The sequence below is a fragment of the Rhinopithecus bieti genome, unplaced genomic scaffold (genome assembly GCF_001698545.2).
Source record: "Rhinopithecus bieti isolate Rb0 unplaced genomic scaffold, ASM169854v2 scaffold_14700, whole genome shotgun sequence".
In the NCBI taxonomy this organism is placed as follows: Eukaryota; Metazoa; Chordata; class Mammalia; order Primates; family Cercopithecidae; genus Rhinopithecus; species Rhinopithecus bieti.
The window spans coordinates 757,637-773,027 of NW_016808194.1; the positions used below are offsets into that span (position 1 = coordinate 757,637).

The following is a 15,391-nucleotide window of genomic DNA, read 5'->3' on the forward strand; positions in this document are numbered from 1 at the left end:
ATCTTCACAGCAGCTGCTCTCATCACAGGCCCAGAGGCCTAGAAGGAAAAAGTGATTTCATGGGCCAGGACCAAGGTCCCCATACTGTGTGCAGCCTAGGGACTTAGTGCCCTGTGTTCCAGCTGCTCCAGCTGTGGCTGAAGGGGCCAAGATAGAGCTCAGGCCATAGCTTCAGAGGGTGCAAGCCCCAAGCCTTGGCAGCTTTCACGTGGTGTTGAACCTGCAGGTACACAGAAGTCAAGAACTAGAGTTTGGAAACCTCCACCTAGATTTCAGAAGATGTATGGAAACACCTGGATGCCCAGGCAGAAGTCTGCTGCAGGGGAGAGGCCCTCATGGAGAACATCTGCTAGGGCAGTATAGAAGGGAAATATGCGGTGGGACCCTGACACAGAATCCTTACTGAAGCACTGCCCAGTGGAGCTGTGAGAAGAAGGCCACCATCCTCCAGACCCCAGAATGGTAGATCCACCAACGGTTTGCACCATGTGCCTGGGAAAGCCACAGACACTCAACACCAGCCCATGAAGACAGCTGGGAGGGAGGCTGTACCCCGCAAAGTCACAGGGGCGGAGCTGCCCAAGATCATGTGAACCCACCTCTTGCATTACTGTGACCTGGATGTGAGACATGGAATCAAAGGAGATCATTTTGGAGTTTTAAAGATTTGAGTGCCCCACTGGATTTCGGACTTGCATGGGGCCTGTATCCCCTTTATTTTGGCCAATTTCTCCCATTTGGAATGGCTGTATTTACCCAATACCTGTACCCCATTGTATCTAGGAAGTAACTAACTTGCTTTTGATTCTACAGGCTCATAGGCAGAAGAGGCTGGCCTTGTCTCAGATGAGAGTCTGGATTGTGGACTTTTGAATTAATGTTGAAATGAGTTAAGACTTTTGGTGGACTGTAGGGAAGGCTTAATTGGTTTTGAAATGTAAGGACATGAGATTTGGGAGAGGCCAGGGACAGAATGATATGGTTTGGCTCTGTGTCGCCCACCCAGCTCTTATCTTGAATTCCCATGTATTATGGGAAGCACCCAGTGGGAGGTAATTGAATCATGGGGGCAGGGTTTTCCCATGCTGTTCTCAAGATAGTGACTAAGTCTCATGAGATTGATGATTTTAAAAAGAGGAGTTACCCTGCACAAGCTCTCTTTCTTTGCCTGCTGCCATCCATGTAGGACGTGACTTGCTCCTCCTTGCCTTCTGCCATGATTGTGAGGCCTTCCCAGCCACATGGAACTGTAAGTCCATTAAACCTCTTTCTTTTGTAAATTGCCCAGTTTTGGGTATGTCTTTATCAGCAGTGTGAAAATGGACTAATACACTAGTCTGTGGAATAGTTTATATAAGATTGGGATTTTTTTGTTCCTTTGAAGGGGTAGAATTTACTTCTAACATCATATGGTACTGACCTTATTTTTTAGTGGACAGCTGTTAAATTACCAACCCAATTTGTTAATAATTACAGATTTATTCACTTTTCTGTATCTTCATGAATCAATTTTGTAAGCATATATTTCTGTAAAATTATCCATGTTTTCTGATTTTTCAAATCTACTGTTAGTCTAGGTGTGATATCTCATGCCTGTAATCCTAGCACTTTGGGAAGTCAGGACAGGTGGATCACTCTAGCTGAGGAGTTGAAGACCAGCCTGGGCAACATGGCAAAACCCTGTATCTACCAAAAAAAACAAACAAACAAAAACAAAAGTCAGTCAGGTGTGGTGGTGCATGCTGTAGTCTCAGCTGCTTAAGAGGTTTTGGGGGCAGGATCAATTAAGCCCAGGAAGTCAAGGCTGCAATAAGCCATTATTATGGCACTACACTCCAGCCTGGGTGACAGAGCAAATCTGTCTCAAAAGAAAAAAAAAGTAATGTTATAAAATTGCTCTTAGAGTTCTCTAATTTAAATCTGTTATATCCATAGTTAAGTGTCATCTTTCAGGCCTCTAATTGTTTGGGGGCTTTTATTCTCTCAGTTTTTATTCTTTGCTGATTATGAACAAATATTCTTTCTAGTCTTAATCTTTCCAAAGAACTAGCTTTTGGTATTCTTGATCCTCTTTATTGTTATTTTTAATTTATTTTTTCTTATCTTTATTCTTTCTTTCTACTCTTTTAGGTTTCCTCTTTAAATTGCAAATTCAAGTCTTGCAATGTGATTTTTATTTTATTTTTTATAATTTACAAATAATAATTGTACATATTTATGGGGAACATAGTGATGTTTCAATGCATATAATGTAAAGTGATCAGAACAGAGTGATTAGCATACCCATCATCTCAAACATTTTTCATTTATTTGTGTTGGGAATGTCAATATCCTTCTTTTTTATTTGAAATTATATATTGTTAACTATAGTCATCCCACAGTGATATAGAATACTAGCAATTATTCTTCCTATCTAGCTATAATTTTGTATCCTTTAACAAATCTCTCCTCATCCTTCTCTTCCGCATACCCTTCCCAGCCTCTAGTATCCTCTGTTATACTTTGTACTTCCATGAGATCAACTTTTTCTAGCTTCCATATATTAATGAGAATATATAGTGTTCAACTTTCTGTCCCTAGCTTGTTTCATTTAACATAATGTCCTCCAATTACACCCATGTTTCTGCAAATGACAAGATTTTATTCTATGTCTAAGGATTTTATTCCATGACTAAATAGTATTTCATTATGTATATATACCACATTTGCTTTATCCATTCATCTGTTGTTGGACAACTAGGTTGATTCCACACCTTGGCTATTGGAGTAGTGCTGCAATAAACATGGAAGTGTAGATGTCTTTTTTTTTTTTTTTTTTTTTTTAAGATGGAGTCTCGCTCAGTCGCTCAGGCTGGAGTGCAGTGGTGCAATCTCAGCTCACTGCAAGCTCCGCCTCCTGGGTTCATGCCATTCTCCTGCCTCAGCCTCCCGAGTAGCTGGGACTACAGGCACCCGCCACCACGCCCGGCTAATTTTTTTTTCTGTATTTTTAGTAGAGATGGGGTTTCACCTTGTTAGCCAGGATGGTCTTGATCTTCTGACCTCATGATCTGCCCGCCTCAGCCTCCCAAAGTGCTGGGATTACAGGCGTGAGCTACCACGCCCGGCCGATGTCTCTTTGATATAGTAATTTCCTTTCTTTTGGGATAAATTCCAAGTAGCAGGATTGCTGGATCATATAGTAGCTCTATTTGCACTTTTTGATGAACCTTCATACTGTTTTTTATAGTATCTGTACCAGTTTACTTTCCCAACAACAGAATTTAAGTGTTCCCTTTTCTCTTCATCCTCACCAACATTTGTTATTATGTTGTCCTTTTGAGGATAGCCATCCTAATTGTGGTAAGACAGTATCTCATTGTGGTTTTAATTTGCACTTTCCTGATATTAGGGAACATGTTTTTATATATTTGCTGGTCATTTATATGTTTTCTTTCGGGAAATGTCTGTTCAGATCATTTGCTTATTTTCTTAAGCAACTTTTCTGTTGGTGGTGGTTTGTTGGTTTTTTTGCTGTTGATATGTTTGAGTTACTCTGTCAAATGAGTAGTTGGCTAATATTTTCTCCCATTCTATAGGTTATCTTTTCATTCTGTTGATTGTTTTCTTTACTGTGAAGAAACTTTTTGGTTTGATATAATCCCATTTGTTTATTTTTCCTTTTGTTTCCTGTGTTTTGAAGTCTTACTCAGAAAACCTTTGCTCAGACCAATGCTCTGAAGCACTTCTACATTTTCTTCTAGTAGTTTTATCATTTCAGGTCTTACATTTAGGTCTCTGATTCATTTTGAGGTCATTTCTGTATAGAATGAGAGGTGGGAGTATAGTTTCATTCTTCTGCATAGGGATATACAATTTTCCCAGCAGCATTTATTGAAAAGACTGTCTTTCCCCAGAGTGTTCTTGACGCCTTTGTCAAAAATTAGTTGGATGTCAATACATGGATTAATTCCTGGGTTCTCTAATCTGTTCTTCTGGTCTATGTGTCTATTTCTATGTTTCTATGCCCATACCTTGTTATTTTGGTTACTATAGCTTTGTGGTGTATTTTGAAATCTGAGAAACTGATGCATATAGTTTTGCTCTTTGCTTAGAATGCTTTCGTTATTCAGTATCTTTTGTGGTTCCATAAAATTTTAAGATTTTTTTTATTTCTATCAAGAATGTCATTGCTATTTTGATAGGGATTGCATTGAATCTGTAGATTGCTTTAGGTAATATGGTCATTTTAACAATATTAATTATTATGATCCATGAAGATGGGATGTCTTTACATTTGTATCTTCTTTAATTTCTTTAATTAGTGTTTTGTAGTTTCCCTTGTGGAGGTCTTTCATGTCTTTGGTTAAATTTATTTCTGGGTATTTTTTGTAGCTATTGTAAATGAGATTGCCTTCTTGATTTCTCTTTCAGCCAGCATGTTGTTTATGTATTGAAATGCTACTGATTTTGTATATTAATTTTTTTATCCCACAACTTTATTTAATTAATTTATCAGTTCTAAGAGGTTGTTGGTAGAGTCTTTAGGTTTTTCTGTATATAAGATCATATAATCTGCAAGCAGGGACAATTTGCCTTCCTCTTTTCCAATTTGGATGACCTTTATTTCTTTCTCTTGCCTACTTGCTCTGACTAGAACTTCCAGTACAATTACGAATAAAAGTAGTAAGAGTGGGCATTCTTGTCTTGTTCTAGTTCTGAGTGGGAAATGTGAAAGCAACAGTAAGATATTAATTGTGGTGCAAAGTATTCTAAACTTTATTATGCTCTCATTTATTTTATTTCTAAAATGAAAATGTATCAAATATAATGCCTTTGCCTATGTTACTGATTTAAAGGAAATGTACACATACCTTCTGAATTTGTTAATTAGAACTAGATCAACAAAGGCATAGTGAATTGTCAGAAGGTTGCTGGTTAAAATAAGCCTTCTATAATAAGCAGAGTTTACACTGTTAAGTGGTAAATCCAGATTTCTTCAGTAAACATTCAAATTAGTGTAGTTCTCTACAACAATCATTTTCAGTGTTAAAAGTATAAGAGTCCATGAAACCATTTTAGTAAACCTTTTGCTACTAGTAGAAAGCTTCTTACCCATGTTAGCAATAAACTCAAGGAGAAACTTAACCTTATAATTGCAAAATAGCACGGTAGTGTAGGCTAAACTTAAGCTTGATCTAATATGAAATTATAATGTCTAACTTAGTGTTTACCTTCTCAACATCTCTGTCAACAGTCTTTGATTTTACCAATGTTTCTTATTAAACAACTTCCAAGTTTAAGTTCTAGCAAAAAATGGAATAAAATTATTGGGTTCATAATTTTCTGTTTCCACAATTCTATTTTCTTTTAGTAGTTTATTGCATTGGAAGCTTAGCTCATTAATTTTTAATCTAATTTTTTGTTTTCTTTTCTGGTACAATAATTTAAATCTATAAATTTCTGTTATAGGTAGGAATTTACCTATATCCCATGAGTTTGATATGTTGTATTTTCATTATAGGTCAATCCAAATAATTCCTAATTATAATTGTGATTTCTTCTTTGACCCATGTATGACTTAAAAGGGTGTTTGTTTGTTTGGTTGGTTGGTTTGCTTTGCTTTGCTTTTGATTTTTCCACATGGGTGTATGTGTATTGGGAGAGGAGAGTTAATTATATTTATTACTGATTTCTAAGTAATTTAATTGCATTCATCACCAAAGAAAGTAATTTTTTAATACTAATTTTCTTTGTAACCTAGTTCTTGGTCAATACGTTTTTAGTGTTCTTTATTGACTTGGTGGGGCTTCTAGCCATTATGACAACCCACTTATAATTGTTTCCTGCAAATCTCATGTTGAAATTTAATATCCAGTGTTGGAAACAACACCCGGTGGGAGGTGACTGTGTCACGGGGGCAGATCCCTCATAAGCGGCTTGGTGCCATCCTTACAGTAATGAGTGAATTCTCACTCTATTAGTTTTCACAAGAGCTGATGTTGAAAAGAGCCTGGCATCTCCCTTCCCTTCCTCATCCTTCATCAATTGCCATGTGATGCCTGTTCTCCTTCCCCTACTGCCATGAGTGGAAGCTTTCTGAGGCCCTCGCCAGAAGCAGTTGCTGATGCCATGCTTCTTGCACAGCCTGCAGAACCATGAGTGAAATAAAGCTTTTCTTTATAAATTACTTAGTTTCAAGTATTACATTACAGCAACACAAATGAACTAAGACACTCACCTATTCAATAAGAAACACTAATTTATTCATTCACTATTCCTTCTTGCATTTTGTGCCTTCCTCCTGGATTAAATTTTCTTATCCTTTAAAGAAATTATTTTTCTAGAAATTTATTCATAGCTAATTAAATTTGTTCTGAAGTAATTTTATTTTACCCTCACATTTGAGTAATTTTCTACATTATAGCATTTTAAATTGGCATTAATCTAATAATTTTGAAGACATTTCTACAAGGTTTTCTAATTATTTTTTATTTGAAGATAGTCTATCTTTTCCCCTCCACTTGCATTTAAAATATCTTCTTTAATGGCTCTACAGTTTTAATTTATAGGTGTCTGGCAGTGGATTTGTGTTTTCCTCCCTGGAATTTGTTGAGATCTCTGGATCTGAGGATTTATATCTTTTATAAGTTATGAAAGATTTCTGGATGTTATTTCCTTGTAATTTAAATTGTTGGTTCTCCATTTTCTATACCTTTTCCAGAACATGTATGAGATGAAAATGTATCTTTATATTCCATCCTCCACATTTCATCTCATGTGCCAGTTTGGTATCAAGATGTAAATCCCTTAGCCTCCAAGTTCACAAACTCCCCCAGGGTACCTTGGTTTTAGTTTACCCTCTTAGAATTCTGGTTTGCATTCACTACTGCTCAGGGTTCCATCTGGTATTCAGCTGCTTTACTTTGAGCCCCTGGGGATTTATCATATCTTTGCAAGCTCTACTATGCACTTAAAATAATATTTGTAATGTTTTATAGAAGACTTCTGGGTAATTTTTCATGAAAATATCTTCAGATTATCTTGTTTATAACATTTCAGGAAATAGAGGTCAATGAAGATTTTAAGTGTCAAAAATATTTAATTATGTTAATAAGCTTGAACCACTTAATACAGACATAGTCCTTGAAAATTTTGGAAAAACATGCACACTACTGGGGCTGAATCAAATGCTTTCTAGTTGACATTCTTAAATAGAAGAGTTTGTTATTCAAGACCACAGTCTCCATGCATCTCATTAATTAATATTTTACTTTAATGTTTCAATTTCCTTGAAACTTTTAGAGTGTTGAGTAGTTTTAAGCAACTTTATTATCTTCATTTATTGGTTTATTTTCATTATTCTTCTGTCTTGCATTAAAGAGGAACAAAAGGAACTTGTACGTATTAACTAAGGTTAAGTGAGTACAATTAAGGTAGGGTGTTGAGCTAACTTCGATTCATTTTGCATGGATATTCTAGAATTAGATAAACTTTTGTTAAATTAAATCACCTTTTATTTAAATGGCTTAATAAAGACAATGCTTTTAGTATGATCTAATATTTTTGAGGTTTGGGTTCAAAATTCATCTACTCTTGACAGTATTTCTGTTATATATTTGTGTACTTTGGGGTCTTTCTCATCTTAATCCTTGTAAAGAATTTATTGCTATTATATCAACTATAGCCCTCAACTGTTTTCTGGCAATTTCAAGGTTTCTGGTATTGCCTTCACAGCAAGTATATAAACTCCTCCAGGGCAGCAACAGCACACAAGGTTCTCTCTCATGATTCCTCACCATAGGGTTGGTACACCTAGCAGCCAAGCACAAACAAGGTGAAAGAAAAGACGTGATTGCCTGAGTAGCAGCTCTGTCTGAAACAGAAATTTCACTAACACCAATAAATAATAGAAGGTTAAAACAATAAAATATTTATGAAACTATCCAAGACTATGGTATTTGATTACAATTCCTCCTCACAGACTGCCTTATAAAAGGATGTGTTAAAGATGAAAGAAAACCAAATCCCTATTAATCAGTTAGAAAGCAAGAAAAAGCCAGAGGGAAGAAGGCTGGGGAAAGAATCATATTCTTATTACAAAGATTTTCAAAGGGTCAACTGTAACTTCAACCTCAAACCTAGAATTTTCAGAGGGCTCAATAGCCATTCAATTCAGTCATTCAAATATTTATTGACCATCTACCATGTTAAGCACTGCCCTAGGCATTTAGTATATAATCATAACAAATCAGGCAAACATTTTTGCCCTCATGGAGCTTGAATTCTAGTTATGAGGAAGAAACAAATAAATGGATACACAAATAAACAGAAGATATAACATGTCAGAATTGCTATGAAGAAAAATTTAAGCAGCGTGAAAGAGGGTCTGGGCCAAGTTTGGGAGATTATCATTTTAAATAGGTGGTTAGGGAAAGCTTCACTAAAATGGTAACATTTGAGCACATGGGATTCTGAGATAACAACCCATGAGGATATCTGCAAGAGAAATGTTCCAAACAGAAAGAACTGCAAATGTGGAAACATTAAGCTAGAAAGAACCTGGCATCTTCAAGGAATTGCTAGAGGATACTGTGACAAGACCAGGATGGTCAAAGGGTAGTTGTCAAAATTGAGAATACAGGGTCTATGGAAATAAAGAGCAGAAAGCTCTTGTAAGGCACTGAAGGCCTTTGTAAACAACTTTGATTTCTCCCTTAGTGCAATGAGGAGCCATTGGAAGGAATTTTGAGGCAAGCATGAGACAAATATTTTGAGCAGAAGAAAATGGCAAAAGCTGAAGGCAACTGAGGTTAAGACTTTTTTTTTAGATGAAAGACATTATGGCATGTTTTTATATTAGTAAGCAGAATCCAGGAAAGAAGGGAGAAAAGGTGAATAAAATGTGTCTAAGAAAGTGGAAAATTGTCATAGTGGTTACTGGGACTAGCAGAGAGGGAAAGAGACCTAGTGTATGTTGGAGAAACTATTCTTAGGACCCTGGACAGTTCACTCACAGTACCAGAAGAGAAGGCGATGTGTATAAAGCACAGGTGCAGGCAGGTTGATCAGGCAGTGAGCCCTGTGAAAGTATAAGGACATTTTCTTCTATTGATTTCATTTCATCTTGGAATAGGAGTCAAGGTCAGCTGAGAATGACAATAAAGGAAGAGGTAATGGGGGTTGGAGTAGAGAAAGAGAACAGGCCTTATACAGGGCTACAGAAGGCAACATAGGGTAGTGGGAACAAGCAAGGTTCACATTCCATCTCTGTCATGTATCAGCCATGTGACCCTGGGTAAGTTTTTTATTCTCCCTGAACTCTAGTTTCCTTATGCAAAATGGAAAGACTAATAATGCCAGTATCACTACTTGTAGACAGGATGAAAAGAGAGAATGTAAAAGCAATTTCAACATTACTTTATGGCAAGCACTTAGTATACGTTAGCTGTTAGCTGATATTAATACATTAGCAACTCAATTACTTATTAATAAATAGGTTGTGATATTTTATTTCTACTCTCTTTGCAGGAGGTTTGTCCTCACCAAGCTTCGAGTCATCCAAAAAGGTGCATTTTCAGGATTTGGGGACCTGGAGAAAATGTATGTACCTGGCACTGCTGTGAGTGAATGCCTCAAGGGGGCTATAGGGAGTAACTTCAGACCACATCTAGTATGATTATCTGCACTTAGTAGCCGAACTGACATGGTCAGCCAAACTTTCTGCATCTCCTCATATTTTATTGTGTTACCAGGGTTCCTAAATGATAGTGTGGAGTCTTTCAGTGAGGCCACTGAAATGAGCAAAGGAGCAATCCAAGCAATTTTTGTCATTTCTCAAAAAAGGGGTTGCTCCCAGAGTACCTGTGAATGGAATTTTCATAAACCAAACCCTCTTTTTTCTGCAGACATCCACTCTCTCTCAAATATACTTTCTACTATTTATGATTAATTTTTAATTGACAGCAGGACTTAACATCTATGCTGTAGAGATTCTCTAGACTTCTTGTTTCCAAGGTATATATGCAGGCAAGTAGTAATTGATATATAAACATTTCAAAGTACTAGAAAAGTTTACAGCACTGATTAAGATTTCCTTTGAAAAGAAAAGCCTCCTTTGTTACTGCAGACATTCAGTTCACATTGGGGGCTAGTTTAATTTCGAGTTTTTTGAAGACATGGTTTTCTCAAAGCAGGGTGCAGTAGTAAAAGACAGAGCAAATCCCCCACACTTAAAGTAATCCTCCCTCCCTTTTAAGGCTCTTGGTACCACCTCCTGAGCATTCGGGGCCAGGGAAATATGTTCTTCTCTGCAGTGAGACAGGCAGGATTCAGAACTTTAATGCCAGTGAGTATAGCAATGAATAGACAGAGTATATACAGAAGGGAATGAAAGCAAGGCAAGAAAGAAAACCTTTAGTTCATGTGTTTCTTTCTTGAAGTCATTAAATTTATCTTTTTGGTTATTTTATATCCCTTTAAGAATAGTACTTCCTGGAGTTTGAAGAAGCAAAAAAGGAATCCATTAACAAAAGAATCACGAAGTATAGAAGATGTCATTATGTTCCAGCAATTAAGCCACCTGCTTAAAGGATGGTGGTCAGAATCCTGGTTTCAGTGTTAGTTTTAATATAAAATTACTGCATAACCTTGATTAAAGCATTTTACCTTTCAGGGCCTTGGTTTCCTCCTCTGTGTATTAAGAAAGGAGTTTTTAAAAGGGGCTTATGTGATTTCCAATTTCTATCCCCATGTTGGAGGAGAGCCCAATTTAAGACCTGTAATCTTCCGGGTTTACCTCATTGAGGACATTCAACTATCACAGGGATTAGAAGATGGGGACACAAACCTGAACAGAGTTCACCAAAGTAACCAGGGAAACAGTAGAGTTGGAGAGCTTTGTGCTCAAGATGTATTCCTGGATGAATTCACCATTCCTTCGCCTGGAGCTAACATAGACGAAATGACTACTGGGTATCCCTGTGTCCCTAAACATCACTATAGGTTCATATAATTCTAAAGACAGGCATTTCAGATGTCACAGATAAGCTACTTTAATCAAGTTTAATCCAGCAATGAATGACCCCTTGTTGGGTATTCAGCCTCAAACAAGACCTTCCTGTGAAGATATGAATGGTTGAGCTGAGCTGACAGAGCAACAATCCAAGAGACACAGCAGCTGGCTCAGTAACCCAACTTGCCCAGACACAGTTTGTACATTTTTACCTCATGTCTTCATTAATCAGCCTGAACTGACACAGTGATATGCCAAAATAAAATTGATCTTTTTTTTTTTTATACCAAAAGGCTTCAAAGTATTTTCTAGCAGAGGGCCCAGCACTGAACTGAACCTGAGGAGACTTGGGTATTCCTCAGTCTCCATGCTCACCTTTGTCCATTGTCTCACCTTACACTCTTGGTCACCAAGAAGTTCTCATCTCCTTTCCAGACTTATCTCCTTCACTTGTATTCTTCCAGTTGTTAATCAGTTTCCTGAACTTAATAAATACTGGCCTTTTCTTCAGTATCTCCCTCTCCACAAATCACAAAGTCCTTTTCATTCATTCTGCACATGTGACCAACTTTCACCTATCCATATTGGAAAGAATAAAAGAAAAGTTTTCTGTATAAATTCCACCTTCCTATTATGCTACCTCTTTCTCTCTTCCCCATCAAGACCACTGTGTTGAAAGAGTTGCCTACATTCACTGCCTCTCTATCCTCTCTTTTCAATCAGTTCTTAGCCTGCCCACTCACTATTTGGCCAAATATTCTTCAACACTATTAAATTATTCTATTGAAGATCTCAAAAATACCATCGCTACAAGATCCAATGACTTCTACTTTATCCTCTTCTACTTATCTTATATGCAGTCTTTAAATTTCATTAATGTAATTCATTAATTTAATTAATGTCATTCTCAACGCCCTTTCCCCACTTAACTTCTGGGATATTACACTCTCCTGCCTCCCTATTAACCTCCCAGATTGCTCCATATCCAGTTCTCTTCATCTCTCTTGTTCTTCAACTGCTCTTCAAAAATTTAGGTATTCTAGGGCTCTATTTTTGGCCATTTTCTTTTCTTCTAGCTCCACCTTCAAATGACCAGTTGTCAGATAATGTCTTATTACCAGGGTTCCTAAACTTTCATCTGCAACCTCCACCTCTCTTCTGAGGCCGTAATTCTTGTTGTGAATTGGAAAGATGCCTAAACATCTAAATCTGAGTGAACTGTAAATACCTGAAATTCAACATATTCAGAACTAGCTTATCTTTATTTTTAAATTTCTCATCTTCCCATATTGCCCAGTGAATAATGTCACCATCTGTCCAGGTTCCCAAACAAGGAAAATCCAGTCTCCCTTGACTCAGGTGCATTCTCTATCCCTTATGCCAAGGTGCTCTTCCAGTCCTACTGACTGCCTCTCAGATGTACTCTGATATCCAGCCCTCTTCTAATTCCTGTTGCTATTAGACCCAAAGTCTCATCAGGACTTACATAGCCTACTGTATGAAGCTTCCATGCCTATCCCAGCTCCAATCTTCCTGCCACTCTGCTGCCACTTGCACTGTCCAAATTCTCTTGCAGAAGAACTTCTAGGGATCCTCCTCACTACAGACTTAAGTCATAAGTTCCTGGCACAGGAATCAAAACCCTTTATCTCCCACCATATATACTGTGTACCTTACACTCTCACCAGGTGGAACAATTTTCTATTCCCCAAGCACTATTATTACCAGACATCATATTGCATATTTAGAATGTGAAAGCTTGTTCTTTAGACAATGTCTGGCACATAAAGGGATCAAAAATAATTGCAGGGGAATGAATCAACAAATGAACAAGTGAACAAAATATACTGTCACACTGTTCTTATGTAGATACTGTCCCTCTGTCTAAAATTTCACTTCATAAAATCCTGCTCGTCATTCGGGGACCAGATGAAATGCTTACTTTTCTACAGAGCTTTTCCAGAACTTTCCAAGTTCTTCCAAACCATAACCCTGTATTCATAATATTAACAGCACATTTATCAGATTGTACTCAGAATTTACAGTTTCTCAGATCCCTTGATTATTCTTTAAAGCCAAGATCAGAATTTAGAAACTTTGTACTGAAGTACAACACCAGGTCCTGTTGTTTTTACCTTGTTGTTACACATCTAACCTATCCACTCATCTCTTTCTCCAGCTACCACAATCCTTCCTTGGTATCTTAGTCCATTTGTGCGCTATAAGAAAATACTGCAGACTAGATAATTTACAAGGAACAGAAATTTATTTTCTCACAGTTATGGAGACTTGAAAGTTCAAAATCAAGGCTCCAGCATCTGGTGAGGGCTTTCTTGCTGAGTCCTCACATGGTGGAAGGTGGAAGGTGGAAAGGCAAAAGGGGACAAACATGTCCCTACGTGGCAGAAGAGAGAGAACCTACTCCCAAAAGCCCTTTTAAATGGCAACATTAATCTCTTCATGAGGATGGGGCCCTTGTGGTGTGGGCCCTAAACCACTCTCAAAAGGCCACATTTCCCAACGTTGGAGCATTCCTATACACCAAAAATAGGCAAACAGAGAGCCAAATCATGAGTGAACTCCCATTCACAATTACTACAAAGAGAATAAAATACCTAGGAATCCAACTTTCAAGGAAGTTCTCCTCTTCAAAGAGAACTACAAACCATCGCTCAAAGAAGTAAGAGAAGACACAAACAAATGGAAAAACATTCCAAGCTCATGGATAGGAGAATCAATATCATCAAAATAGCCATACTGTTATTATTTTACTGTTAATTTCATTTATTTCTGCTCTGATATTTATTATTTTTCTGTTCTACTAATTTTTGGTTTGGTTCGTTCTTGCTTTTTTAGTTCCTTGAGTTGCACTGTTAATTGGTTTATTTGAGGCTGGGAAATCTTTCTCGTCTTTTCATATGGGGGTTTAATGCTATAAACTTGCCTCTTAATTCTGCTTTTGCTCTGTCCCACAGGTTTTGGTATTTTGTGTTTTCATTTTCATTTGTTTTAAGAAAGATTTAAATTTTATTCTTAATTTCCTCTTTACCCATTGATCATTCAGAAATGTGCTGTTTAATTTCCATGTAGTGTATGCTTTCAAATGTTTCTCTTGTTATTGATGTCTAGGTTTATTCCATTGTGGTATTATAAGGTAGTTGAGATAATTTTGATATTTTTTTAAATTTTTTGAGACATGTTTATTGTCCTAACAATATGACCAATTCTGAAAAGTATTTCATTTGCTGATGATAAGAATGTGTATTCTGCAGCTGGTGGATGAAATGTTCTGTAAGTGTCTATTTAGTCTGTGGTGCAGTTTAAATCCAATGTTTCTTTGTTGATTTTCACTCTAAACAATCTCTCCAATGCTGAGAGTGGGGTGTTGAAGTCTCCAACTACTAATGCATTGTGGTCTATCTCTCCCTTTACGTCTAATAATATTTGCTTTTTATATCTGTGTGCTCTGGTGTTGGGTAAAAATATATATACATATATATATATTCCAATTATAATGATTTCTTGCTGAATTGATCCTTTTATTATTTTATAATGTTAATTTGTGTCTCTTTCTACATCTTTAAACTTAAGTCTGTTTTTCTGATGTAAGTATAGCTATTCCTGCTCACTTTTGGGTTTTGTTTATAAGGAATATCTTTTTTCAATCCCTTCACTTTCAGTCTATGTATCTTTACAGGTAAAGTAAGTTTCTTGTAGGCAGCATATATTTGGGTCTTTAAAAAAATCTATTTCACCAGTCTATATGTTTTAAATGGGGAATTTAATCTATTTACATTCAAGATTATTAATAGGTGAGGACTATACTCCTGCTGTTGTTTTCTATTTGTTTTGCATATCGTTTGTTTCTTACTTCCTCGCTTATTTTTAATTATTGCAATTAGGTGGTTTTCTGTAGTGATAGGCTTGATTCCTTTCTCTTTGTCCTTTGTGTATCAGTTCTAAAATTGAGTTTTAGAGTTTTGCATGTTGTCTTGATGTTGGTTTCAGTCCTTTTACTTCCAGATGTAATACTCCTTTTGGCAGATCTAGTTGTGATCAAATCCCTTATTTTTTTTTTCTTGTCCATGAAATATTTTATTTCTCCTTCATTTCTGAAATGTAGCTTTGCTGGGTATAGTATTCTTGTCTTGCAGCTTTTTTCTTTTAGTAATCTTACTTTGAATATATCATCCTACTCTCCCCTAGTCTGTAAGGTTTGTCCTAAGAAGTCTACTATTCATCCAATGTGGATTTTTTAATGTGTGACTTGAGGCTTTTCTCTTCCTGTTTTAAAAGTTTCTCTTTTCTTTGACTTTTGACTATTTGACTACAATGTGCCTTGGAAAGGACTTTTGGGGTTGACTCTATTTGGGTTTTTTTTTTTTTTTTTTTTTTTTT

The 15,391-nt window shown here is 36.6% G+C and overlaps 1 protein-coding gene across 2 annotated transcripts in view; it reads left to right on the plus strand.

Moving 5' to 3' along the window:
- FSHR (follicle stimulating hormone receptor) overlaps positions 1–15,391 on the plus strand; it is a 187,467-nt gene that overhangs the window by 81,238 nt on the left and 90,838 nt on the right. For both annotated transcript variants that reach the window (XM_017885691.1, XM_017885692.1), the window contains exon 2: positions 9,511–9,582. In XM_017885691.1, coding sequence (XP_017741180.1) covers positions 9,511–9,582 — 72 coding nt within the window. The remainder of the gene's footprint in view (positions 1–9,510; positions 9,583–15,391) is intronic.